This window comes from Mytilus edulis, chromosome 13 (genome assembly GCF_963676685.1).
Source record: "Mytilus edulis chromosome 13, xbMytEdul2.2, whole genome shotgun sequence".
NCBI lineage: Eukaryota > Metazoa > Mollusca > Bivalvia > Mytilida > Mytilidae > Mytilus > Mytilus edulis.
Window position 1 is genome coordinate 71,849,958 of NC_092356.1, and position 27,250 is coordinate 71,877,207.

Below are 27,250 nucleotides of genomic sequence, written 5' to 3' on the forward strand. Positions count from 1 at the left end.
AAACCTCTAATGGCAAAATTCAAATATAGCAGCAGGTTTCTCTACAAACTCTGCTAGAGTTGAAGGCAGTGAAACTGTCTCAAACCTCATGATTCATACAGGTTCTTTACTACATTAATAATAAATAGTAAATGTATCAATATACATGCCTATCTAAATCTCAACAGCACTTTCGTTAGAAACAATCACAAATCAAGTAGATTTTGAAGTTATACAAGTAACACTAGATTTTAAAACTTACTTTTTACAGGTTCTGTTGCTTTGTCAATTATTTCCAATTGCCATGCCATTATGATCTATTATAAAACTACTAGGTTTTATAACTGTTTAAGAAGAGGATTTATTCAAAATACCTCTTGTATTCCTATTAAATTTATCATCTTTAATTTCTAAAACATTCCAGAGGTGATGAAAATCATAACCATCACCCTTGTAAGTGTAAACATCATTCTAAACATCTTGCAAAAACAATACATTTGCATAAACAAATTCAGCCATTGTAATACAAAAATGTGTACCTGTGCAGGTAAAACACGTGTAAATTGTGAAAAGTACTCACGACCCTCAGGTGAATAGAAATACTTTTAAATATCTACCTGTTTAACAAACAGGAGTATGAATTAAGTAACAAATGTGCCGTACATCGTACTAAGGCAAAAACTTAATGAATATATAAAATTGTCATACATCGTAGACAATAACATATTTAATTAATTTCCATGAACACTTGTCATACATCGTAGACAAGAAATTTTTAAATTCATTTCCATCAACAATTGTCATACATCGTAGACAATTGAGGAATTATTATTTGTAAATAACAAAATAACATTAGAACTTGTCGTACATCGTAGACAAGTTAATGTAACTTTAAAAACTTTCTGCCAAATTTAAGATAAAAATAAAACAACTAAAAAGAACTTATGTGAAGTGTTCACTTCAAACCCTCTAGAAAAATAATGACAAGTTATTATGGAACATGTGCTTATATACTAGGGTCAAGGTCACTGGCCAGCCTATAGGTGGGTATAGTTTGTTTCTTTAAACAGAGATATTATATGTAAGCTTCACCCCTCATAGAGAAGTTAAGCTAATTCATTACTTGAGACCGAAGGCGAAATATGAATAAGAATTAAATAATTCGATGTGGAAATGTAAAAACATTTTGCCAGGTAAATTAAAAAAATTAAACACATAATTAAATGTAAGTACTGTTTCTGAAAGTTATATCTTCTACAATCATAGTTTTGATTATTGTGTTGTTGGTAGCATTGTCGATAAATTGACATTATGGGCCTCTGTGAATGATCCAATGGTTACTTTAGTCCATCTACAGTGATCACTTTTAACTCTAAGAATGTGATTAAACCTGGCTTATGGCAAATTATGTTTGACTTGTTGTATCTTCATTGCTATGTATATAATTGCCAGTTTTCCTGTTGAAGGTTTGAGATTCCCTCTTCAGGTATTCCAGCTACATTGTTACCTCTACCAATACAAACTGACTGTCATGCATTCTTTAGGCAAAGTCACTGAATGTGGATACAAAGTATCAACACCAACAAGCAATACGAAATGATTGAAATTTACCCAAATTTAAATTATCTCATCTTTTTAATATTTATATTGTATCATATGAAGATTTTAAAAATTATACAAACTTGTTAAATAAAAGTCATGCAGTCTCAAGGTTGATATATTTAAACATGTACTGTGAACTTCTTTGGTGTATTGGGTACATGAGTAACAAGATCAGATAATATCATGTCTGTACTTTAAAAAAAAAGTGTTAAGGAAAAATTCTCCTGAAATATTTCATTATGCCCTTATTTTTATTTCAAGATATCCTGATTAATTATAGGACCTCCATAGTTCAATTTAAAGATATCCATAAATTATTATAAGGATCTTCTGAAATATTTCAGAAGCTCCACAAATACAAACATAAATGGAAGAGCAATTTAGACTAATTTTTATTCTTCTGCCAATTAAAATTAGGCTAATACCAAAGCAATAGCAATTGATGATTTAAGGCAGATTACATAACCTTTCTAATCTCAGAAAAAAATCCCCAAAAAAATCTAATGTATTTTGAATTGATTTTTTACAGCATCCATGGTTATTGCCCCTGGTTTGCGAGTGGTCAGAGGTCGTGACTGGAAATGGACAGATCAGGATGGAGGTGAAGGTCATTTAGGAACTATACAGGAAATCAGTGGTATGAGAAAGACGTCATGTCCAGACAAGTGTGCGGCAGTACTGTGGGATAATGGGTACCGGAATACTTACAGGATAGGATTCGAAAATTCTTACGACCTGAGAATCTACGATAACGCTGGAGTGGGTGAGTTGAACTGATTGGAAATACATTTGTTTTTTTACAGTTTACATAATATATTTTCTTGTTTCCTAATAATTGTTTTGTACCCTACTTTGTTAGGTTTTTACTGGTTTTACCTTTGAGGTATATTTTCCTGAATTTGCAGAATAATTTGAATGCCATAACATTACAGAAAGGCATGTGATAATTGCTGGAGGCATGTGATAGATTTATCATATCAGCCGGCTTGACCCTCTTACTGCCGGAGGGACACATGTGTCCATAACAAATGCCGGAGGGACACATATGTCCATGTTTTAATTTATGCAAACTTCTCATCATTGCTGTACCTCTTTCAAAATAAAAAAAAATTGAATTAAAAAGTGTATTATGTTTTTGCAATTGCATTCAATGTAACGGTCATTACGGCATGACATCATGATGTCATATATTGAATGATGTCACTGTTTTGCATGTCACATGACAAACGTTGAGCTGTTGTATTTTCTGGCGTATGAAATGCAACCCTGAAAAACGATTGGCAGCAAGAGGGTTAACACCACTTAACATATGGATTTAATGTAAATTTTATGCTTTTATATTATTGCAAAAAACCATAAGATATTTACTCTAAGTACATGATAAACTTAATTATCTGTTAATAGCTTGGAAAAGACATTTGGGTATGTCATGTATGGAACTGTTATGAACTGTTCATTGTATATAACTTGTGATTTATTTATAGCTGGTAACAGACACCAGGGAATGAAATGTACCGAGGTAACGTGTGAGGACGAAGAGGATGATATTATGGGATATGTATGGCAGTGTATATCTAATCCAGAGGTCACGTTATGTAATAACTGTTACCATGGAGATAAAGGGGATGTTACTGAAGCATTTCGTAGAATTGAATACCAAGGTCATAAAGGGTTAGTAACTGACTTAAGTATTTACAGAATCGTTGTTCAGGGGGCAGGACCTAAGAATCACCAATGAAATGAGATGTGAACATATACTACTTTAAATTCAGAAATTATTGTGTGCATTTATTATTGTGATTTTGTCATTTGAGACTTGAATGCAATTTTAATTTTTAAGATTTTGAAAAAAATCCTGTTTGATTCATACGAAATGTCTCAAATTGCAAGTTTAAGTTATTGCGTATACATTTCTGTCGCATTTTTCGCAATAATTTTCGCAATAATGAAAACCTCGCAATAATTTCTGAATTTGTAGTATGCCATTGCATACAAAATATCACTGACCTAGCTACCACTAGTGCTTCACTCAAACTGATACATGTAATCAGGTTTCAAAGTTCATTGAGCATTTTTTAGGGGACAGCGCCTAATAAACTCCATGGACAGGAGAAGATAAAAATCTTATACCAAACTACATACCAAGTATTATTAACCTACCACTGGTGATTTTCTTTAATTAAAATGACCTAAACACAAAGGTTTGAGACCACTGACAGCTAGACATGTAGTTGGAAACAGCACACCTATCCCCATCTCATGGTTTTCATACTATTAAGATTGCATTGTGACATCATGATTTTTATCGAAAAAGCATGCGTAGTACAAATTCATATGATGTACAGAAACATATGATCTGATGATCTTTAGATCCACCATTGCTTCAGATTGAGAAGACTTAGAAAAAGTGTTGCTTCAGGAGGAGCAACAAATTGTTTTCCTTGTAATAATAGCTGCATTCTTAAATGATCTTTATTAATCTCTACAATTGCTATTATTGTGACATCTTAATTAGTTCTAACATTAACCTTTCATTAATTTGAACAGGGTTAAAGTACCAAAACGTCAGATGACTCAAAGACAAAAACTGTTGGGAATTGATGTTGGTGCCAGAGTTGTAAGGGGAGCTAACTGGAGATGGGCTAACCAAGATGGTGATTTAATATTAGATATTGGCAGATGTTTTTATATTTTAATGCCCCACCTACGAAAGTAGAGGGGCATTATGTTTTCTGGTCTGTGCGTCCGTTCCTCTGCTGTTCGTTCTTCTGTCTTGTTTCAGGTTAAAATTTTTGGTCACAGTAGTTTTTGATGAAGTTGAAGTCCAAACAACTTAAAACTTAGTACACATGTTACTTATGATATGATTTTTCTAACTTTAATGCCAAATAAGAGTTTTAACCCCAATTTCACGGTCCACTGAAAAAAAACATAGAAAACGATAGTGCGAGTGGGGCATCCATGTATTGAGGACAAATTCTTGTTTATTTAAGTAAATTGATATTGGTTAATTTTTGTCGAGCCTGCAACTTTTGTTGCAGAAAGCTCGACATAGGGATAGTGATCCGGCGGCTACGGCGGCAGTGGCGGTGTTAGCTCACTTCTTAAAAGCTATATATTTTAGAAGGTGGAAGACCTGGATGCTTCATATTTTGTATATAGATGCCTCATGTTACGAAGTTTCCGTCAGTCACATGTCCAATGTCCTTGACCTCATTTTCATGGTTCAGTGACCACTTGAAAAAAAGTTCAGAATTTTTGTAACGTTGAATTCTCTCTTATTATAAGTAATAGGATAACTATATTTGGTATGTGCGTACCTTGCAAGGTCCTCATGCTCGTTAGACAGTTTTCACTTGACCTCGACCTCATTTCATGGATCAGTGAACAAGGTTAGGTTTTGTTGGTCAAGTCCATATCTCAGATACTATAAGCATATTTGGTGTATGGAAGGACTGGAAGGTGTACATGTCCAACTGGCAGGTGTCATCTGACCTTGACCTCATTTTCATGGTTCAGTGGTTATAGTTAAGTTTTTGTGTTTTGGTCTTTTTTCTCATACTTTATGCAATAGGTCTACTATATTTGTTGTATGGAATGATTGTAAGGTGTACATGTCTAGCCGGCAGATGTCATCTGACCTTGACCTCATTTTCATGGTTCAGTGGTCAAAGTTAAGTTTTTAAGTTTTGATCTTTTTATCTAATAGTATATGCCAAAGGTCAACTATATTTGGTGTATGGAAATATATTATGATCTATATGTCAGTCCCGCAGGTTTTATTTGACCATGACCTCAATTGCACGGTTCATTGGACAGTGTTAAGTTTTTGTGTTTTGGTGTATTTTTCTTAAACTATAAGTAATAGGTCAACTATATTTGTTGTATGGAAGCATTGTTAGCTGTACATGTCTGCCTGGCATGGTTCATCTGACCTTGACCTCATTTTCATGGTTCATTGGTCTTTGTTTAACTATCTTGTTTAATGTTAAGTTTATGTGACAGTTGTAAATACTTAGGACTATCAACATAATATCAATGATTAGTAAAGAAGGCGAGACATTTCAGTGTGTGCACTCTTGTTATTTTAGCATTTAAATATTTAGAATTAAGAGAAAACTTATAGAGAATATAGATATCCATGAAACATATGACAACCTAATAAAATAGTGAAGAAAAAGAAAATATTAAGTATATTTCTATACATTAATCAGACATCCATCAAAAGACACTAAACATGCAGTTCTGGGGGGGAAATCTATTTTGCTTAATTTAGCATTATCTGTGGTCAACAGGTAGTTAATAGATTGAGGTGACTTAGAAAAGTTTTTTTTTAAATTGAATAGGTGGACCTGGTCAGCAGGGAGAGGTTATTGCCCTTGTGAACTTTAGCTTGGACACTGATCGGGATGCAGCAGAGATTACATGGGGTAACGAGCACTCCAATGTGTACAGACTTGGCTACGAGGGAATGGTGGACCTCAAGTGTATCAAGCCTGGAACTGCTAAATATTATTATCCCTATCATTTACCAGAACTTAGTAAGTCTTTTACCAAGCCAGGTACTGCTAAATATTATTATCCCTATCATTTACCAGAACTTAGTAAGAATGTTATCAGGCCAGGCACTACCAAATATTATTACCCTATCATTTACCAGAACTTAGCAAGTCTTTTACCAAGCCAGGCACTACCAAATATTATTACCCTATCATTTACTAGAACTTAGTAAGTCTTTTACCAAGCCAGGCACTACCAAATATTATTACCCTATCATTTACTAGAACTTAGTAAGTCTTTTACCAAGCCAGGCACTACCAAATATTATTACCCTATCATTTACTAGAACTTAGTAAGTCTTTTACCAAGCCAGGCACTACCAAATATTATTACCCCTATCATTTACTAGAACGTAGTATATCTTTTACCAAGCCAGGCACTACCAAATATTATTACCCCTATCATTTACTAGAACTTAGTAAGTCTTTTACCAAGCCAGGCACTACCAAAATATTAACCAACTAAGTACATTATTGCCAAAAATGATTGGTTATTAAAAATAACATATTTATTCTATAATGGCCCTGTTTTTCTGTAATGGCCCTGTTTTTTTCTGTAATGGCCCTGTTTTTCTGTAATGGCCCTGTTATTTCTGTAATTGCCCTGTTTTTCTGTAATGGCCCTGTATTAATGCCCAGCTTGTCTGGCCTCGGGCCATTACAGACTTCCTCGACCATTATTACAGACCTTGGACATATAACAGGGCCATTATGAAAATAGCCATTCATTAATACTATATCATTACCCCTTTACCAGAACTTATTATGTCCATGATCAGGCCTAGCACTACCAAATATTATTACTGTTAACCCTGAAACTATCAAAAAAATATTATCAAAAAGGGTTTTCAAAAATAAAGACTTGAATTTTAGATTTAAACACATTATCAAATTAAAGCATACAAATTCAATTACAAAAGCCAAAAAAACACTTCACTTTTGTTGAATATCCAAGGAACAAATTAATTGTAGAAAAAATATTGATGATTTTCTATTTACCAGTATCATATACTAAACCTTTTTAATGTCCTTATAGAGATGCCAGAAGAGCCATTTCACATTCCTGAGACAGAGGAGGAGGAATTACCAGAGGCTGATGGTAGATTGAGACAGGGAGATAAAGTCATGATTGGTGTGGACCCGGATGTCTTTCAGTCTATCCATAAAGAAATGAAGCTTTGGAAAGACAAAATGATGGAGGTATATATGTAACACTCAGAAACGTGTCCTTCCCCCAAAACGTGTCCGATTCCCCAAACGTGTCCACATCGACGTCACTGAACTGCAAAAACATGTCTAGTTGTCAAAGGGCGCCAAAGCGTGTCATTTGTATAAACGCTCAAACGTGTCCATTTTTTAATAACCCCCAATTGTGTCCAATTCCCCAAACGTGTCCATACCAAGCTTTTTTTTTTATTTTACTGGAACTATCATTCGTATTCATATTATAAAAACGTAGGTTATTTGTTTGTTTTTTTTTTATTATTGTCATTGTATACTCATTTTACGATCTTTTACTATTTCCTTAAAAGATCAAAATAAATTTCTTAAATTCTTTTTCTATGCGCATTAAAATGTTTATAGCATTTCACTCTTTATAATGTGCCATACGTTGTATTTTGGAAGGCAACATTTTTGTTAATTTCTGCAACTTTTATTTGAAACGGCCTCTATATTACATAACAGACATTGAAGTAGTTTCTTACTTCAAAGTCATAAACAAATCGGTCTTTACTCGCATTTATTTTTCTTTTGATTAAAATCCAAACTAGTGGTCATCCCAGATAACCGTAAAAATTAATGGCCAATTTTAAATTCCCGGTTTGATAATATAACCTATCTACAGTATATGTCGTTAATATAATATCGTTCAAATAACGAATGAAATATTTGGCACTGGACGTTATTTCTCTTGTTCTGTGTCTTTAGTGACGCTCGTAACCTAAAATTTATTAAAAATTAGAACTGTTAAAAGAAGATGGGAGGTCAATTTGACTGAAAGCCCACCGTGCAATATTCTATTAATATAAAAGGCATCATCGGAGTTTATTAGTATAAAATAATTTACATAGTAAACGATTACTATCAACTGTATTAGAATTATCTGTATGTTTGCTTTAAATGAGCACGAAATACTTGCAACTGGACAATAAGCAAATTAAGTCAAATGCATAATGCATATGTTACATATTAAATTTTCAGTAATTATAATCATTAACAACCGGCATTGAACAAGTTAATGCTAATATTACCACTTCATCGACTTTGTCCCCCATCAAAGAACTGCCGTGAACGTTATTGATGTCGCGTTTAGGACATGTATTAGCGCTAAAAGACGCGAGACTTCTTGCGTTTTAAAGTGGACACGTTTGGGCGAATAACAATAGTATCGGGCACGTTTGGGGGTTCTGAAATCGGACACGTTTGGGGAATATTGAATATTATGGACACGTTTGGGGAGAATAGACACGTTTGGGGGAATCGGACACGTTTGGGGGGAAGGACACGTTTGGGAGTGTTACATATATATTAAAGAATGGTTGACCCTTCCATAGCACCTGGTTCATCTCTTTGTTTTCATTATGTTTGTGTTATTTTGTCTCTTTCTGTGCAATTTCAAATTTTTTAACATGAACCATCAGATTTGATATTCAAATTTGAAATGGAATTCCTTCAAAGTCTATTTATACATAACACATAGTAAAACAAACACTCTTTAGTATTGATCTCAATGCCAGACAGTTGAAGTCTAGGTGACTATTTTTATATTCCTTTATTAATTTATTTGGTTAGTTTAGGTGATGGGGATAAATTATTAAACGAGGATTAACTTAACAAATAGGTAATTTCAGATGATAGGGATAAGAAGAGACACCTCCTACCCCATAGGTAGGTATTAATCGTGGCACGCCATCTTAAGCATATTTATTTTTCCTTTTCAGATGATAGGAATGACTGGGAGGGTAGAAGGAGTCGAGGGCATGCTTGTGGCGGTCAACTTTGATGGGGAAAGATACAAGTTACATGAAATGGCTCTTAATAAGGTAGGTAAATTTGCAGGTGAAACCTATTAAAAGAAAGTCTGAGTTAACTTTTGTCTTATAAACAACTGTGTCCTATTCTTTGTTTTAAAAAACAAGGAAAAGAAACAGGAAAAAAAGGGGGTGTTTTAGTATTCATTTTGCTTATATTATACATGTAACAGGCTATTATTTGAACTTGGAATTACTTTTAATTATGGAATTTGCATAATTTCTTGTGCTTGAAATTTTTAATAAATTCCATGTTTATTTGGTATCATAATGTTTGAGCAGTAATCCTTACACTTTCGATACAATGTCTTTTGTATAGATAGTGTTGTGCACGGCACAGTACATTCTATTGAAAATGTACCATCTTCTTTGTAAAAGAAAGTGTTGTGCGCAGCACAGAACATTCAAGTACAGAATAAACATGGAATTTCTTAAAAATTTCAAGCAGAAGAAATTATACAAATTCCATAATTAAAAATAATTCCAAGTTCAAATAATAGCCTGTTATGTATGATTTACTTTAAAATACTAAATAAAATACCTTTGAAAATTGTTATGCTCCTTCACAAATGGCAAAATTGCAATGTTATCTCATTTCCATTCTCTTTCTTAAGTTTGCCTCAACCAAATTAAATTATACACAATTTTATAACAACAAAACACAGACCAAGTTCAAATTGTTGCTATGAATTTTATCATTCTTGAGTTATGTCCCTTTATAATGTTATATGAAATTTGGGGCATTATCTGTATCCCATGGACACATTGTCCATTAATTTTAAATGATTACAGCCCATGTTTTGTAATTTTTACATTGATATTTTGTTTTTGTAGGTAGAAGTGTTTTCATCAGGTGAATTTGTGAAGATAATGGAAGAGTATGACAAGGTTCAGAAATTACAAAATGGACATGGTGACTGGAATGATTTAACCAGAAAGGTTTGTACAAACTACACTACAGTTCATGTGTGTACACACTACACTACAGTTCATGTGTGTACACACTACACTACAGTTCATGAGAAAATGAATTTATTATATCATTCTTTATGAATTGATTAAAAGATTAAAAGATGAAAAGAATAATCCATTTTAGTATGTAACGCTATATGCATGCTTGATAAAAATAATTTTTGAAAAGAATTAAAGAATAGCCTTTTTAGCACAAACATCAAAAGTTGCAGACATTTTTGAGCTCTTAGATGGATTTGAAAAAAAGTATTTGCATGTCAAATGAGTGGTTGGGATCAACCCCTGCAACAAAAACATTAAGGTATCTATTCTAAGCATAAGAAATAAAAGATTAGGTTTTATATCATATCGTAAGAATCTTAAACTAATCAGAATTCAATATTCACAAATACAGCAATAATATTACAGTCATAATCACATTAGATATTTGTCAAATCTACTTAACTCTTTGAAATAGTTTTATCATGACAGCTATAGGTGTACTGTTGTTCAAAATACAATGTATATGAAATGGGCGGGGTAACTCCAACTTTTCAATTGCTCATTTTTACTATAAACCAACTAATTTTTCCGCAAGTTTTGTGACTTTAGCAAGTTGAAAAATAACGTGAATATATATCATTTCTTATATGTTAAACTTCGATCGATTCTTATTTAACAACTTCAAGTAAATTTTGAAAATAGCAAATTAAAATCGCCGCAAAGTTTGATAGAAAGGACGAAATAAGTTGGTTGTCAACGTTTAATACCAGTATAGAAAATTGGATCAGAAGGTAAGTGAAGTTTTCTTTTTACATAATGCTGCAGGTTCAAAAAGATAAATATTCTTGAATTATGTAAAATTGTTGTTTTCAGTCTTTAGGAAAGAAAGGGGAAGTTAAAAGTGTCAATGTTGATGGTGATGTCAAGGTCAAGTTTGGTGAAGTATCCTTGACCTTTAACCCTGAATGCTTGAGTAAAACAGAGGGGCCAGCAGACTTTATGTCTAGCAGTAGACCTGGACAAAGGTCCGAACCGAGACCTGAACCAAGACAGGAACCCAGACCAGAACCAAGACCTGAACCCAGACAAGAACCGAAACCGGAGACCCCTCTTGACAACAGGAATCCAAGTATGTAAAAACAGGGATCTTAAAGGGAATTTCTCCACCATTTAGATATTGAAAGTGTGTAGAAGACTCATTCTATGCAGAACAAAAATTTGCAAGTCATGTGCTAATATATTACTGTTAATTCAGAATTTTTATGATGTTAATAATTATTATTTTGGAAAAAATGGCAACAGCATAGGTATTGCAAAAATAAAAACTTTGATTTTGAATTTTGATTGTTATTTTTTTAGTAACAATAATTCGTGAAATCACAATATTTAACCTTGATTTATGTCCATTGTTTATTGGTCCTCAATGCTCTTTAACTTCATACTTTATTTGGCCTTTTGAACATTTTTTGATAATCGAGCGTCACGGATGAGTCTTTATTAGATGAAACGTGCGTCTGATGTAAATATAAAATTTTAATCCTGATATCTATGATGAGTTCATTGTTTAACAGTCACCAAATTGAAGGCATGCAAACATTTCTAAAATTTGGTATAATTTGAACTGTATTTCAGAAAAAAATCTAGCACAAGTCTAATTTGGGTATAAAAAAAGTCTGTCAACTCTCTAAAAAAAACATATCGACTTATACTGTGGAATTAATGATATATGAAATACCAATAACATGTGTTCCACATAAAGATAGTAAATATTTGTTGATTTACGACAGGTACAGATTTCAAGACTGCTGTAGAACAAGACATGGAAGATGATGTTTTAATACATTTAAACCAAGAACCAACTATGGAAAAGAAACGAGAACTGGTAGGTAACAATTCACAGTAAAAAGAATATCATAAGGCATTTTTAGCTCACCTGGCCTAAAAGGCCATGTGAGCTTTTCTCATCACTTGGCGTCCGTCGTCGTCGTCGTCGTCGTCGTCGTCTGTCGTCGTTAACAATTTTTCAAACATCTTCTCCTCTGAAACTACTGAATGGATTTGAATGAAACTTAACATGATTGTTCCTTAGTATATCCTGCACAAAATGTGCGCTTCGATTTTTGATCCGACAAAAAACATGGCCGCCGTTACTTAAAATAGAACATAGGGGTCAAATGCAGTTTTTGGCTTATATCTCAAAAACGAAAGCATTTAGAGCAAATCTGACATGGGGTAAAAATGTTCATTAGGTCAAGATCTATCAGACCTGAAATTTTCAGATGAATCAAACAAACCATTGTTGGGTTGCTGCCACTTAATTGGTAATTTTAAGGAAATTTTGCAGTTTTTGGTCATTATCTTGAATATTATTATAGATAAAGATAAACTGTAAACAGCAAAAAAGATCAGCAAAGTAAGATCTACAAATAAGTTAATATGACCAAAATTGTCAATTGACCCCTTAAGGGGTTATTGTCCTTTAATGACAATTTTTCACAATTTGTTCATCATATTTGCTAACTTTAAAAAATCTTCTCCTCTGAAACTACTGAATGGATTTGGTTAAAACTTAGCATGGTTGTTCCTTAGATTATCCTGCACAAAGTGTGTGCTTTGATTTTTGATCCGTCAAAAAACATGGCCGCCGTTACTTAAAATAGAACATAGGGGTCAAATGCAGTTTTTGGCTTATATCTCAAAAACGAAAGCATTAAGAGCAAATCTGACATGGGGTAAAAATGTTCATTAGGTCAATATCTATCAGCCCTGAAATTTTCAGATGAATCAAACATCTAATTGTTGGGTTGCTGCCACTTAATTGGTAATTTTAAGGAAATTTTGCAGTTTTTGGTCATTATCTTGAATATTATTATAGATAAAGATAAACTGTAAACAGCAAAAAAGATCAGCAAAGTAAGATCTACAAATAAGTTAATATGACCAAAATTGTCAATTGACCTCTTTAGGAGTTATTGCCCTTTAAAGACTTTTTTCACAATTTGTTCATCATGTTGACTTACTTTAAAAAATCTTCTCTTATGAAACTGCTGTATCAATTTCAGCCAAACTTAGGCTAAATGAGTTTCAGAGTATCTAGTATAAATTTTATATTTCATTTCCTTGTATGTCAAGAAACATAGCTCCTATGGCTAAAATAGAACATAGGAGAAAATGATTTTTTTTTGCTTTTGAAGAAAATAGGACGATTCAAAGAACATTTAAATAAATTGAAAAGCCAAAATAATCATTGATGAGAGATTAAACCAAAAAAATTCAGGTGAGCGATTCAGGCTCTTGAGAGCCTCTTGTTTATCAAGAACGCCCCACACTGGACTTTAAGCAAGCAACAATCAGCTATCAAACGAGGAAGATCCAGTATAATTTAGTTTAATAAAAAAACTCTTGCTTTCTTCATACCAGACTTATCTGCATCTTGGTTCCTTCATTTAATGCATGCATGTATGATTTCTAATTTTAGTTTCTCCTGTATAATTCGGAGTTTAGTATGACATCCATTATCACTGAATTAGTATAGATATTTGCTTAGGGGCCTACTGTAGGACTCCTCTGGGTGCCAGAGTTTCTTGCTGCATTGAAGACCTATTGGTGACCTTCTGCTGTTGTCTGTTCTATGGTTGGGTTGTTGTCTCTATGACACATTCCCCATTTCCATTCTCAATTTTATTAGACATTAAGTTTGGTACTAAAACACGGCAAAGATTTAAACAGATTATCTTTTTGACCCATATAAAGATAAGAAAATGTGGTATAAGAAAATGTGGTATATTGAATACCAACGTCTCAGACAACTCTCCACCAGAGACCAACAGACATATAAATAAGAAGTAGAAGTTTATTTGATATGAAGTGAGAAGACTTATCTTACCAAAAATATGGTCCTTGAAGTCAAGGATCCTCTCTATAGGGTCCAACCTGCTATGATGGTTTTTTAAGTGAAAGTCTGTCTGGTCAGATCATTTTCTTGTCCTGCTATAGAACAAATTTAAGACATTTTGAATCTTATTTCAGAAATTGTTTTGGAACTGAGGATGAACAAAATATAGTACAAATTTTTATATTTGTTTTAGGTGAGTGGTCAAGCAAATTTCCATCCAATCTATACAGCCTGTAAGAATGGGTCTGCAGGAGTCCTGAAAGCCTTGCTGAAGTATGCTGGACCACAGGCTCTGGAGGAAGGAGATGATGGGACGAAAAGTACACCGCTACAAATTGCTGTCAAAAAGTTAGTATCCAACACATATGCTCAATAGTCAGTACGTAGGTACTTACATGATTTATAACAAACCTTTCTAAAATAGTTTGCCTAGATATTTAGGAATGATTAAGACAATGATGTTCCAACTCCCCCAGGCAAAGTTGGCCTTAAATGGAAACTGACAGAATCAAACACTATCAATGCAACAAGTGAAAAACTGCTGCCATACTCTTGACTTGGTACAGTTGTTTTTCAAGAAAAATGGTCTTATTTTCTAGCTAAACCTCCCACTTGTTTGATGATTAATTATATATTACAGCTTTGGTAAAATTTGATTATTCATACTTCCAACAGGGGCCTGATTAGGTTGTGTCACATCTTACAAAGTGTCTCCAAATTATTTTTTCAAAAAAATCCACTCAGCAGGTGCTTAAACTTGCAGTGAGATGGGATTTTTTTTGCTCTGTGTTGAAGGCATCACTGTGACTTTGAGATGAAGAACAGCAATAAAAGAGTTTTCTCTTTGCTTTTTTTGTGTGTTTTTGCTGTTCATGTGCTGATTTTGTGTCAAGGATAGATACCAAATATCATTTTTTTAAATTTATTACATGTTGCAGATAAATTGTAATATTTTAACATTGCATGTCAAATTATGAATATCAAAGTGTTTGACCTTGAAAAAAACTTTAGGTATTTAATAAAAACATTTCTCTTCTTTTTCAGAAAACATTCTGATTGTGTAGAGTTACTGTTGAGTTACAATGTGAATAAGGATGCTGTAAATGACCACAGACAGTCAGCTGTTCATCTGGCTGTACAGAACAGAGATGTAGCCACGCTTCGTGTACTGAGGAAACATAAATGTGACATCAATAAAAAGGTAAAGCTCATACTGCAGGAAAATTATCAAGAATTAGCCTGATATCAAGATATTGGCCATATTTGCCCCTATTAGTCATAATAAAACATTGAAATTTTTCTTATTTCTGATTTTTTTTAACCTTAAGTACTTTCAATCATGTTATTTTATGAGAGCTCTTAATAGTTTTATTTTATACTGGAACATTTCAATATAATACAGATTTGATTTAGAAAACAAGTATATATTATATGAATGCTACAGTTAGAAATATCTTAAATCAGTAGTACAAGATAGAAGCAATTCATTAAATATTTCATACCTTTTTTTGGAGTTTTTTTTTCAAAGATGTATTTTGAGAACAAGAGGTATCTAAAACTAAGATATTTGATGTCATATTTTTGCTATTATAGGATGCCCTAGGAGATAGTCCTGTAGTGGATGCTATAGTAAGACAACAAGGAGAGAGTACAGATATTTATATGAGATATTTGTTTATTATAGGATGCCCTAGGAGATAGTCCTGTAGTAGATGCTATAGTTAGACAACAAGGAGACAGTACGGAGATGTTGGATGTCATACTAGATTGGCCAGGAATCGACCTGAACTTTGAAAATAAGAATGGATTTTCTCCTATCCATATTGCTGCCAGGAAGGGAGATTTAGGGTAAGAGATAATTATACATCTGCCAGGAAGGGAGATTTAGGGTAAGAGATAATTATACATCTGCCAGGAAGGGAGATTTAGGGTAAGAGATAATTATTCATCTGCCAGGAAGGGAGATTTAGGGTAAGAGATAATTATTCATCTGCCAGGAAGGGAGATTTAGGGTAAGAGATAATTATACATCTGCTTTTAAAGAGCTGGATTAGTTGTTTTTCTCTGTTCATCAGTCATTCTGTATGTCTGTGCTGTTTAATATTTGTCACACTTTTCTTTGGAACTTCAAATTAAATGTCCAGCTTCTGTTAGCATAATCTACTGTGTGATGCATTTTAAAATTTATTGATCAATAACTTTTAGTTAACCAAATACTTGTATAAATTTATTGATCAATAAAAGATGGGCAAAAAATATCAGAAAACACAACATAGAAACTTAAAACTGGGCAACAAGAATCCAATAACTGTTAACCAAATCTCACACACAATGACCAGGTAAGAAGTGTTTATCACATGTTTCTTAGGAACAAAAAGAAGTTTGAAACCCAATGCTATTATGTTTGGTAGATAGAAAAAAACTCAACACACTAATGTCATATGGTCATTTGAAGGATATTTTTTTGTAGATTTATAATACCTTTTGATTTTCAAATTCAAGGGTTCAAAAAATGGTGAATTATACCTTCTCTTGCTTAGTTCTGTTTGTTTTCTAGGGGGTGTTTAACGACATGGGTCTGGTACAATCAGTTAATATGAAAACTTTTAAAAAAGCATTTCCTGTTTTGTTAAAAATCGATACTTGACAAATTATATTTGACTTTATCAACAGAGCAGTAAAAAATCTCTTAAAGAAGGACAGGAAGTTACTCAACAAGGAGAAGAGCGATGGATACACACCATTACACCTGGCATCGTGTATGGACCATCACCTAGTAGTACAATATCTCCTAGACCAGGTGAGATGGCTTACCTTAGCTGTATTTGGCAAAACCATTTTTTAACCTTTTAGTTCAGTTTTTAATGCTCTTGAACTTTGTATTTGATTTGGCCTTTCAACTGTTTTGATTTAAGTGCCATTGTTTTTTATGAATTGAATTAGGACTGAATTAGGACTACTTACTGCATAATAAGGCATGTATGTGTCAATGAGACAACAACACGACCAAAGAGCAGAAAACAGCCCAAGGCCATTGATGAGTCTTCAACACAAGGAAAAATCAAGCACCCAAAATGTTGCCTTCAGCTTTCTCCTTAGCAAGAACTTATACTAGTTAAGCGAAATTGATTCAACACAAAACACCAATACAAAAAGTTAAAAGACACAGTCTTGACTGAAAACAGAGTTTAGTGAATTGGGACAGTCTCAAAATGGTGCCATTAGAATAATATGACAGAAAAACAATATTTTTATGAATCTTATGAGATGAGCCTTTTTCCATTGATTTATTTAGTTTGTTCTTATGTTGTGCTGTTTATACACCACTGTCCCTGGATAAGGTAGAGTTGAGTACTCACAAATATGTTTAACCCAGCCACAGTCTTTATGTGCCGGTCTCAAGTCATGAGCCTGTAGTTCAATAGTTTTCTTTTGTTCATGTTTGTCATATTTGTTTTTCATTTATTATTTTTTTGTCGTAGCAGAAAGCTCAACATAAGGATAGTGATCTGGCGGCAGCGACCTCGACCTCATTTTCACAGTTCATTGCTCAGTGTTAAGTTTTTGAGTTTTGGTCTGTTTTTGCTTAAACTATAAGCAATAGGTCAACTAATTTGTTGTATGGAAGAATTGTTAGCTGTACATGTCTGCTTGGCATGGTTCATCTGACCTTGACCTCATTTTCATGGTTCATTGGTCAATGTTTAGTTTTCTTAATTAATGCTAAGTTTATGGACAGTTGTAATAAAGTTTTATATTTAGGACTATCAACATAATATCAGTGATAAGTAAGTTAGTTTTTTTAAAAATTTTTGGTTGTATATTGGTATCACGTCATCGTCAGCGTCGTCCGAAGACAGATTGTTTCCGAATAATAACTTTTGAATAAGTTAAAAGAAATCAATAAAATTTTAACTCAATGTTTATAACCACAAAAGGAAGATTGGGATAGATTTTGGGGGCCATGGTCTCAAAGGTTTAGGAATTAGGGGCCCAAAGGGGCCAAAAATAGCATTTATCTAGTTTCGTGACAAATAGATATGTATTAGTATTTCAATTGTTCTGAAATTGTACCACACTGTTTTATACCATAAGTAGAAGGTTGGGATTTATTTTAAGGGGTGATTGGAAAACAGTCTAGGAATTAAGGACCAAAAAGGGGCCAAAACAAGCATTTTTCAGTTTTAAGACAATAACTTGTGTGTAACTGAATGAATCTTTCTGACATTGTACCACAAGTTTCCATATAACACAGGGAAGGCTTGGATTCAGTTTGGGGTTAAATTTGCAGAATATGTAGGAATAAGGGGCCAAAAAAGGGCCAAATAGGGGTCCCAAAATAATCATTTTTTGTAGTTTTCAAACAATAACTTTAAGTGTATGAATCTCCCTGAAATTTAACCACAAATTTCCATACAATAAAGGGATGGTTAGTATTGACTTTGGGGGGTTATGGCTCAAAATGTTTTGGAATTAGGGGCAAAAAGGGGAAAAACTAGGTATTTCTGGTCAATGGACAATTATGACAATTTAAAAGCATTGTAAGGGAGTTAATTCTAAAACATTTAACATACAATGTTTGGTATGTTCAGATTTACCTCCCTTACACTACTTGTATATTATGTATAAAGAAATGTCAGGTTTTGGACTAATTGCCAAAAAAGGGGAAGGGTGTGTGTTTTCATTTTTTGTTCTTCAAATTTAAAGGAAGAAATCTTTAATTGCACAATATTGCGCAATAGATTTGTAAGATCTTGACATTTGTTTTGTGTCAGAAACTCATATTATGTTAAAATTTTTATCGCAATCCAAATTCAGAGCTGTATCAAGCTTGAATGTTGTGTCCATACTTGCCCCAACTGATCAGGGTTCAACTTCTGCGGTCGTATAAAGCTGGGTCCTGCTGAGCACCTGGTTCTTATTTTTACATTATAAATAACTCTTTAAGATGATAAAGTATATGTTATTTTCCAGCCTGGTATTAACATTGATGCTAGGACAAGAGACAAAGGTCAGACAGCCTTGTTGATTGCTTGTTTCTATGGCAGCAGAAAAACAGCAGATATTTTACTGAGTGAAAAATACAGTAAGTTTTCCTTTGAATAATTATTCTAAGGCCCTGATATAGTGATAACTGAAAAGAAAGACATTTTGTTTATATTTTTTTAACGGTAGTAGTGATAAGGTTTGGTTTTGCTCACTATTGAAGGCTGTACAGTGACCAATAGTTGCAATATATTTTTGTCATTAGGTGGATAGTTTCATTTACAATCCCTACTTTTATATGTTTTGCTGCTCTTTTAAAAAAATATATATTTCAACATAATAATAATTGCATATTTTAACTTGTAATCAATTATAAAAAAGAACCAAATATGTTATGATTTTTAACAGTTTGGCAACAATATTATTTTAAAACAAAAATTGATTTTATTTCCAAAGATTGTCAGATTGATGTCAGGGACAGTGATGGTAATAACGCCTTACATTTATGTCTTAGTGGCCCACCCCAAGTCATGGAAATTACTGAGGTAAGTTTGGGAAAAAGTTGAGGTAGTGAGGCAGTATTTAATGTAAAAATTCATATATTATTAAAAACAAAAAAGAAATCATTAAAATTATTTGTATTACTGGAACAAAGAATTGATTATTATATAGAAATAAATCTGTTCAATATTTATGATACAACTTGTTTGCTTTCCTCATTTATGAATTATAGTATAACTAATCGCCGTATTTGAATATCAAAAATAAGACAACTTGTGACCGAACGCCGCTATGGATTAAACTCGTGCTGCGCACTCGTTTAATCCATGCGTCGTTCGGTCACGCGTTGTCTTATTTTTGATATTCAAATATGGTTTAGGGGTGGGGATCTCATTGGTTTCCAAGTTCTCAAAATATGTTTTGGCCCCTTTTTGGTCCTTATTTTTAATATACAATTTGAATATCAAAAATAAGACAACTTGTGACCGAACGCCGCTATGGATTAAACTCGTGCTGCGCACTCGTTTAATCCATGCGTCGTTCGGTCACGCGTTGTCTTATTTTTGATATTCAAATACGGCGATTAGTTATTATTTTTATTACATGTTGGCAAATGGCTTTTTTTTTCATGAAATTAATGTAGAAAATGTAAGGAACTATATCTTTTTCCTACGCATTGACAATTTGTTTTGATCCGACGTTATCGACGTCTTGACAACGCCTATTGTTGTATGACGTCAGAGAGTGAAATAACCACGTTTATTTCACATGTGAAATTATCGGTTTTTATTTAACTGGGAAATCAATGTAATTCATTGCAACCAATGTAATAATTTCATTCATTGTTAAAGCAGGAATTTGATGAATATTTCCTGAGACATATATTTTTGATAAAACTGCATGCTTCCTATTTCTCTGTTTATTACTTAACATTGGCTGATTTGTATTGACAGATTCAGAGACCGAACCTGAGAGATAATGACAAACAGATAAAACAACAACTAGACCTGGCCGAACTCTTAGTCAATAAAGGTGTGCCTTACAATGTTCAAAATAACAGTGGGAAACAACCACAGGAACTGCCGTCTGCAGAGAAACTGAAAGAAGAATTCACTGCTATTATAGTTTTAAGGTATGTAATTATTTAAAGATTATTTGTCGTTTTTTCATATAGATAAGACCGCTGGTTTTCCTGTTTGAATGGTTTTACACTAGTAATTTTTTGGGCCCTTTATAGCTTGCTGTTCGGTGTGAGTCAAGGTTCTGTGTTGAAGACCATACATTGACCTATAACGGTTTACTTTTACAAACTGTGACTTGGATAGAGAGATGTCTCATTGGTGCTCATCAACCACATCTTCTTATATCAAACAGATAGATCAAACAATGTTGATGTATTATCCAATAACCTTTTTCAAATTGACCCTAGTTTTTAGCATGATACCCCCACATTGAGCAACTGAGCATGTTATTATCAGATGGAGGAATATTATGATATTTAATTTTTATCACAACTTATAATGATGATGCAGTAACAGCCAGACAAATTAACTTGTTACTGGAAAGTATGTTTTAATATTAATATGATACAATGAATGTTTCCTTTAGTAGATAGTTGATTTGTATAAAATAATAGATGAATATTTCACAAATGAAATCCAAAAACATTGCTTGAAATATGGGGAGCTTAAGAATGGTTTTCTGCATTTTACTAAAACACTTGAATTTTTATGGGATATACTAGGGATCAGCTTATTTCAGTTGTGAAAAATACTGTGGGGGGAGGGTAAAAAAAGCACACACTCATTTGATAGCTATAAAAGCATTTGATACGAAAAAATTATAATATTGAAACTGTATACCCTATTTATACTGCTGACCAAACTATTGAACAGATAAACAATATACACTCAAACAAAAAGTAAAAGAAGCTACAAAAATAAGGACATGTAGACAGAGACAGTGAAATCTTGAAACAATACTTTTTTTTAATTACAGATCGAGCAGAGAAAAACACCAGTTATGTCCCTTGTGTGAAGAAGAAGGTAACGAGGTTTATGCTGTGTTTGTGGTACAACCGTGTGGATGTTCTCTTTGTAATGGATGTTTTAATCCCAAATTCAAGCGCTGTCCAAACTGTGGTAAAAGTATACAGTCATCCACAACACTCAGGAGAAAGTAATGTTTCAGTGACTCTTTTCACAAAAACTTTACGATTAAAATTGACCATAAATTATACTGAAATATTCATGACTTGAAAATAGTCAAAGAACTCTAGTGAAACTTTGTTGTTTTGATTCTTTTAATAATGATTTATTCTATAGCATAATATACACAATGACAAGTTATTGAAATTGACAAATGATGTTGCATTTTTATTATTCGATGGACACAATATCGTTTATACTGTTAATACTGCATAACTGCAAAAAAATAATCAAGATTGTGTATTGGTCCATTATATCGAACATTGAGTTGGTCTTATGCATTTGTGCATTGTTATCCCTCTTCAGTTTCTTTTGTAATTTTTTGCTGTCTTGATAAAATATATACTACATCTCTCTCACTCCTTCATAAGTAAAATTCAGTGAAAACAGTTTAATTTCAGAGACAAGACTATATAAGGTAATAATTGAATATTATTAACTGCTTTTATATACATTGCAGTTTACTGATATTTTAAACTTTGGTGATTAAAAGCTTCACAGAGTAAATGTTACTTGGATGAATTTGTACCTCCTTTGCAGGTAACAGTATGAATTGAATTGTATATGGTTATGATATCATATATTCTATGAATGCAAATAAAGTGTAATATAAATCCTATTTAGTTGTTAATTCTACAAGTTTCACAAATATTTGGTCTTCTGATCATTCATTACTTTATGAGACATTAGGTCTAATGACCATTCTACAATTTACCAGATATGCATACAAACAAAGCAGACATTCTGTCTTATGGACGACGGGTGCCACATGTGGAGCAGGATCTGCTTACTCTTCAAGCACCCCAGTTTTTGGTGGTGTTCGTGTTGCATGGTCATTAGTTTTCTAGGTTGTGTCTTGTGTGTACTATTATTTGTCTGTCTGCTTTTACTTTTTAGCCATGGCGTTGTCAGTTTATTTTCTATCTATGAGTTTGACTGTCCCTCTGGTATCACTCGTCCCTCTTTTATAGACCTACTGCACACTTATTCAGTGATCTGTTTCTTTCTTCAAATGTCCTATACCAAGTCAGGAAAATGGCCATTGTCATATTATTGTTCGTTTCTGTGTGTGTTACATTTCAATGTTGTGTTTCTGTTGTGTCGTTGTTCTCCTCTTATATTTGACGCGTTTCCCTCAGTTTTAGTTTGTAACCCGGATTTGTGTTTTTCTCAATCGATTTTTGAGTTTCGAACAGCGGTATACTACTGTTGCCTTTATTTGACATTTTTAACTATTATGTCTGTTTGTTTTGTAAGTACATTGTTATCAATGTAATGGATTTTGTTTTGACTGTCATACAAGTGAGAGGTTTAGTTAGCTATAATACCAGGTTTAATCCATCATTTTCTTCACTAGGAAATGCCTTTTCCAAATCAGAAATATGACAGTTGTTTTCCATTCGTTGGATGTGTTTGAAGTTTTGACTTTTTCATTTGATAATGGACTTTCCGTTTTGAATTTTTCTTGAAGTTCGGTATTTTTGTTATTTTAATTTATTCCAATCATTATTTCCTTGAGAGTCGCTGCTCATATGAAATCTATTACACCAAAAGTTCCGAGAGTTAAAGTTATTATCATCCAATCAAAAGTCTACAGACACAACCACTAGTTGGTTAATCATTATGGAATATCTGTGTCACATAAGACATGTATGAGGACGGATCTGTTTTGATCTTTTTCACCATACTCGCGTCCTCCTTTTTCCGGAATATGACCTACCGAATAGGACTAAACAGCGGGTTGTACTTACAAGAGCAACACAACGCGGTCACACGTAGGGCAGAATCTGCTCACCCTGTCGAAACACCTGGGATCACCCGCGTTTTTTTGGTGGGGCTCGTTTTTCTCAGTCTTTAGTTTTCTATGTTGTATGTACAGTTACTTGTTGTTTGGTCTTTTACTATTTTTGCCTTGGCATTAGCAGCTTATGTTAGACTTTTGCCTCTCATATGACACAAGCCTACCAATATCTTTATTTTTTTTCTTTAAAAAAATCTGCTTCAGATGGTCTTTAATACCAAGGAACAGTCTAAGTTATAATAAATAAATGGCATCGAAATCTTAAGCCGTCACACAATACCGAAAAGACAACCAACACCCCGCAAAGACACAAAACATACAATAAAAGATCAACCAAAACATATGCATCAAACTTTTTTTTAGAATAAATACACAATAAGATGTGAAAATTTTATTTTATTGATTTAAAGCAATATATAATCGCGAGAATAAAAAAGACAAAACGTAGATGGGTTTAATGTCATCACACAAATATGGCGCGGAATCAGGGTCAAAAATACTTATTTATGTATTTATACATAATTCGAATTAAGTATATACAAAAATATTTACGTATAAACGTTAATCGACTTATGTATATACAAAAATAATTCCGTATACACAGAGATATAAGACAGGTCTATGAATCAATCAAATTAAGGTCATCACTCAAGAAATTTTACGGTCGCCATCATGAGCTGATTGGCCATTATGACAAAAGTGTGTCAGAAATCATATCTGATATTCTTCCTCAGTCATGATAACCTTCCATCATTACCGAACTGGACAACAAAATAACACGACGGGTGCCGTATACGGTGCCGGAAATGCTTACCCTTCTGGAGCACCTGATTTCACTCCCGGTTTTTAGTGGAGTTCGTGTTGTTTCTTAATTATTATTTATAACTGTTTATGTAAATGACCTTTGGTTTTGTGAGTCTTTGTTTACTCCTTGGTTTTGAATGTTATTGTTTGATGCACAAATAATGCAAATCACAATGAAGGAATTAAGCAGAGTATGACATATAGACATGTTAAACTAAAAATAAGCATTTGAATAATTAACCATTACGTATTTTTGCTGCAGAAATAAAAAATAAAAAAATGACACTCATCTTCAATAACATTTTTATCACACATACTACAAAAACGTTTATTTCTGGCTATACTATAGTATCTGCCTGTTTCTATGCATCATGCATGAGCATTTATTCTATAGTAATAAAAGATCTATACAAACTAAGGTAAAATTGCATAGTGTGGCCATCGTGTAAATACTGATACAAAGTACATTTCGGCGAATATTTTCAAAATATGATAAACCTTCAGATATTTAATTATCTATAACTCTTTGTTCAAATTCACTCAAAAATAATTGACTATTTCTAACTCTCTGTGAAAACTGAGTATCACTTAAACCATATTTACATGCTATATCTCGTACTTTACATGACTTATTTTAGCCTGTCATTTGTCTTCACACAACTAGATTCATACATATATTTATATACATGTTTTAAAATACAGTTCTCTGTGTCTAACTGTCTCAACTAGTAGGTTATCATTTTCACATAATTGTTTACATACAAGGGCACTCTGCCCAACTAAAAATACACCATGTGATTAACAGTCCATTTCTAACCTTTAAAATTCTTCGCGTATAATACATGTAATATACATTCAATTTTTCTATATCTTCGACTTTATGAAAGTCCCAGACTTCGCTGGCATATTTCATAGTACTTATAACATAAGTATCAAACAAAGATACTAAAGTTTCTATATTAATAAAGTCATCATAAGTTTTGCTAAGTATGCTGAAAGTAGATATTGAACAGATATATCATGTTATGGAGGGGTATTTGCGAAAAATACAAGTCGAGGGCCTTAAATTTCCCGAGCCGCTAGGCAAGGGAAATTTTGTCCCAAGACTTGTATTTTTTGCAAATACCCCTCCATAACATGATATATCTGTTTAATTACACCGAATGAATTTTAATTAAAACTCTCTGTACTAGGAAAAGGAAATATTTAATTGAGGACAAGTACTATCATAAAATATACCGCGGGAACTATACATGTACTTATACGCGTTCGCGCTGTCTTTATGTAACGTCATATCCGAAAAATTGGCGGGAAAATGCTCGAGAGGGTAAAAAAGGAATATCCAAAATGGCAAATACCATGGTATTTGAGGCATATTCACCGGCAGTGGTGAAAAACAGTCAGATTCGTTTGAAATGAGGAAGAAATGTTAGAATATGCGAAAAATACACTGGCTATCAGCCAATCAAAAGCTGGCATTCTAATATAAGGTGTAATTAATGTTTAAATTTTAGAAAAGGTATCACTTAAAAGGATTGAAATTTTATTTTTGGCCAGTTTTGGGAAAAATGTGACCCTTTTTTTTTTCCTTTTTTGCAATATTCTTTAACCATTGAATGCAGATTGTTGCCATAGATACCCAAAAAGAAATATCGTTTACCAATACTGGATATAAAGATATGGAAAATACCAATAACATACATATGTACATGTTTGAAACTAACAATTTGTGAGGGTAAATTGAAAAACGTTTAAAAGAATTATAATAGTTTACCTTATTTAAGGTAGCACAATACAAAGATTTTTTTACTTCCAATCACTAACCTTTGAAATGCTGTAACTTTCTTATGAATGCATAGAAAATAATAAAAGAGGTATATATAGATAGATAAAAGATTAATTTTTTAAATGGTTGCAATATTTCTATTATGCAATCATTATGTAATCAATTATTATGTAATTAGTGGCAAAATCTTGGTAAGTTCACTTGAATGAACTTAGCTCTATCATCTCTTTAACTATACAGAAAATTTTAACGAAATCTTAATCAACACATCACGGGCTTCAAAAGGGTGTCTCAGATTGTCTCTATGGTATTCCATTCTCTCATAAATCTCTAATTAGTGTAAACATCCTAACCACATAAAAGAAGATAATGTTTAGTTAGGTGTAAAATTTGTTCTATACATTCTATCTGAAATCTGAGACACCCTTTTGTAGATAATGGCCATAGGAACAACATATAATAAAACCAACCCTCTAGGGATACCTATGCAGAAGCTAATTTCATTTGAAAGTGGAAATTTGGTGAAAAATATTTTAGACACAGTTAACATTATTATTGGTTACATAATTGTTGCATAATACTAACATTGCATTTATTTTGAAAGAATAATCTGTTAGCTATCCAAAACTACCACTTTTATAAATGTTCAAGCATTATTAAGAAAGTTACAGCATTTTAAAACTTGGATATTGGAGTTATAAAATCTTTGTATTGTGCTACCTTAAAGTCACGAAGACTGATTATGGTGTCTAAGCATACTTTTTGCATTATAAAACAACAACATATAAGGTCAAACTAATACAGTGTGATAAAAGCTACACAACATATTTGACTTGCAACAAAAGCTTACATTGTAATCGTCAAATAAATTAATTTATCATTTTTTTGCTATAATCTTATATATCTATCATCGTGTAATGTGTTTTCGTACTAATAACAATTTTCACTGCTTACGGTTTTTACTGTTGAGTTTTTATTTAGGTGTTTACTCAAATTTAAAAAGCATGTCCTGTAGATTGATTTTAGGTATCTAGTATTTTTGTCAATGATTTCTACGATTTTTTACTGTTTCCGATTACTTTGCGATTTTTGTATGTAAAAAAAAACGGTGTCATATGTTTTCGTATGAAATAAAAATTGGATC

General features: G+C 32.8%; 1 protein-coding gene across 2 annotated transcripts in view; it reads left to right on the top strand.

Annotated features, from left to right (window-relative positions):
* The window catches only part of LOC139501823 (E3 ubiquitin-protein ligase MIB2-like), a 43,647-nt gene extending 21,313 nt beyond the window's left edge, over positions 1 to 22,334 (top strand). For both annotated transcript variants that reach the window (XM_071291038.1, XM_071291040.1), the window contains exons 11-27: positions 2,111 to 2,344; positions 3,066 to 3,252; positions 4,129 to 4,235; positions 5,928 to 6,122; positions 7,177 to 7,340; positions 9,083 to 9,184; positions 10,007 to 10,111; positions 11,000 to 11,255; positions 11,914 to 12,008; positions 14,215 to 14,369; positions 15,066 to 15,222; positions 15,706 to 15,869; positions 16,695 to 16,821; positions 18,996 to 19,107; positions 19,464 to 19,552; positions 20,462 to 20,640; positions 21,507 to 22,334. In XM_071291038.1, the coding sequence (XP_071147139.1) occupies positions 2,111 to 2,344; positions 3,066 to 3,252; positions 4,129 to 4,235; positions 5,928 to 6,122; positions 7,177 to 7,340; positions 9,083 to 9,184; positions 10,007 to 10,111; positions 11,000 to 11,255; positions 11,914 to 12,008; positions 14,215 to 14,369; positions 15,066 to 15,222; positions 15,706 to 15,869; positions 16,695 to 16,821; positions 18,996 to 19,107; positions 19,464 to 19,552; positions 20,462 to 20,640; positions 21,507 to 21,690 (2,612 nt within the window). In that variant the 3' untranslated portion in view covers positions 21,691 to 22,334. The remainder of the gene's footprint in view (positions 1 to 2,110; positions 2,345 to 3,065; positions 3,253 to 4,128; positions 4,236 to 5,927; positions 6,123 to 7,176; positions 7,341 to 9,082; positions 9,185 to 10,006; positions 10,112 to 10,999; positions 11,256 to 11,913; positions 12,009 to 14,214; positions 14,370 to 15,065; positions 15,223 to 15,705; positions 15,870 to 16,694; positions 16,822 to 18,995; positions 19,108 to 19,463; positions 19,553 to 20,461; positions 20,641 to 21,506) is intronic.
* Positions 22,335 to 27,250: the final 4,916 nt, after the last annotated feature.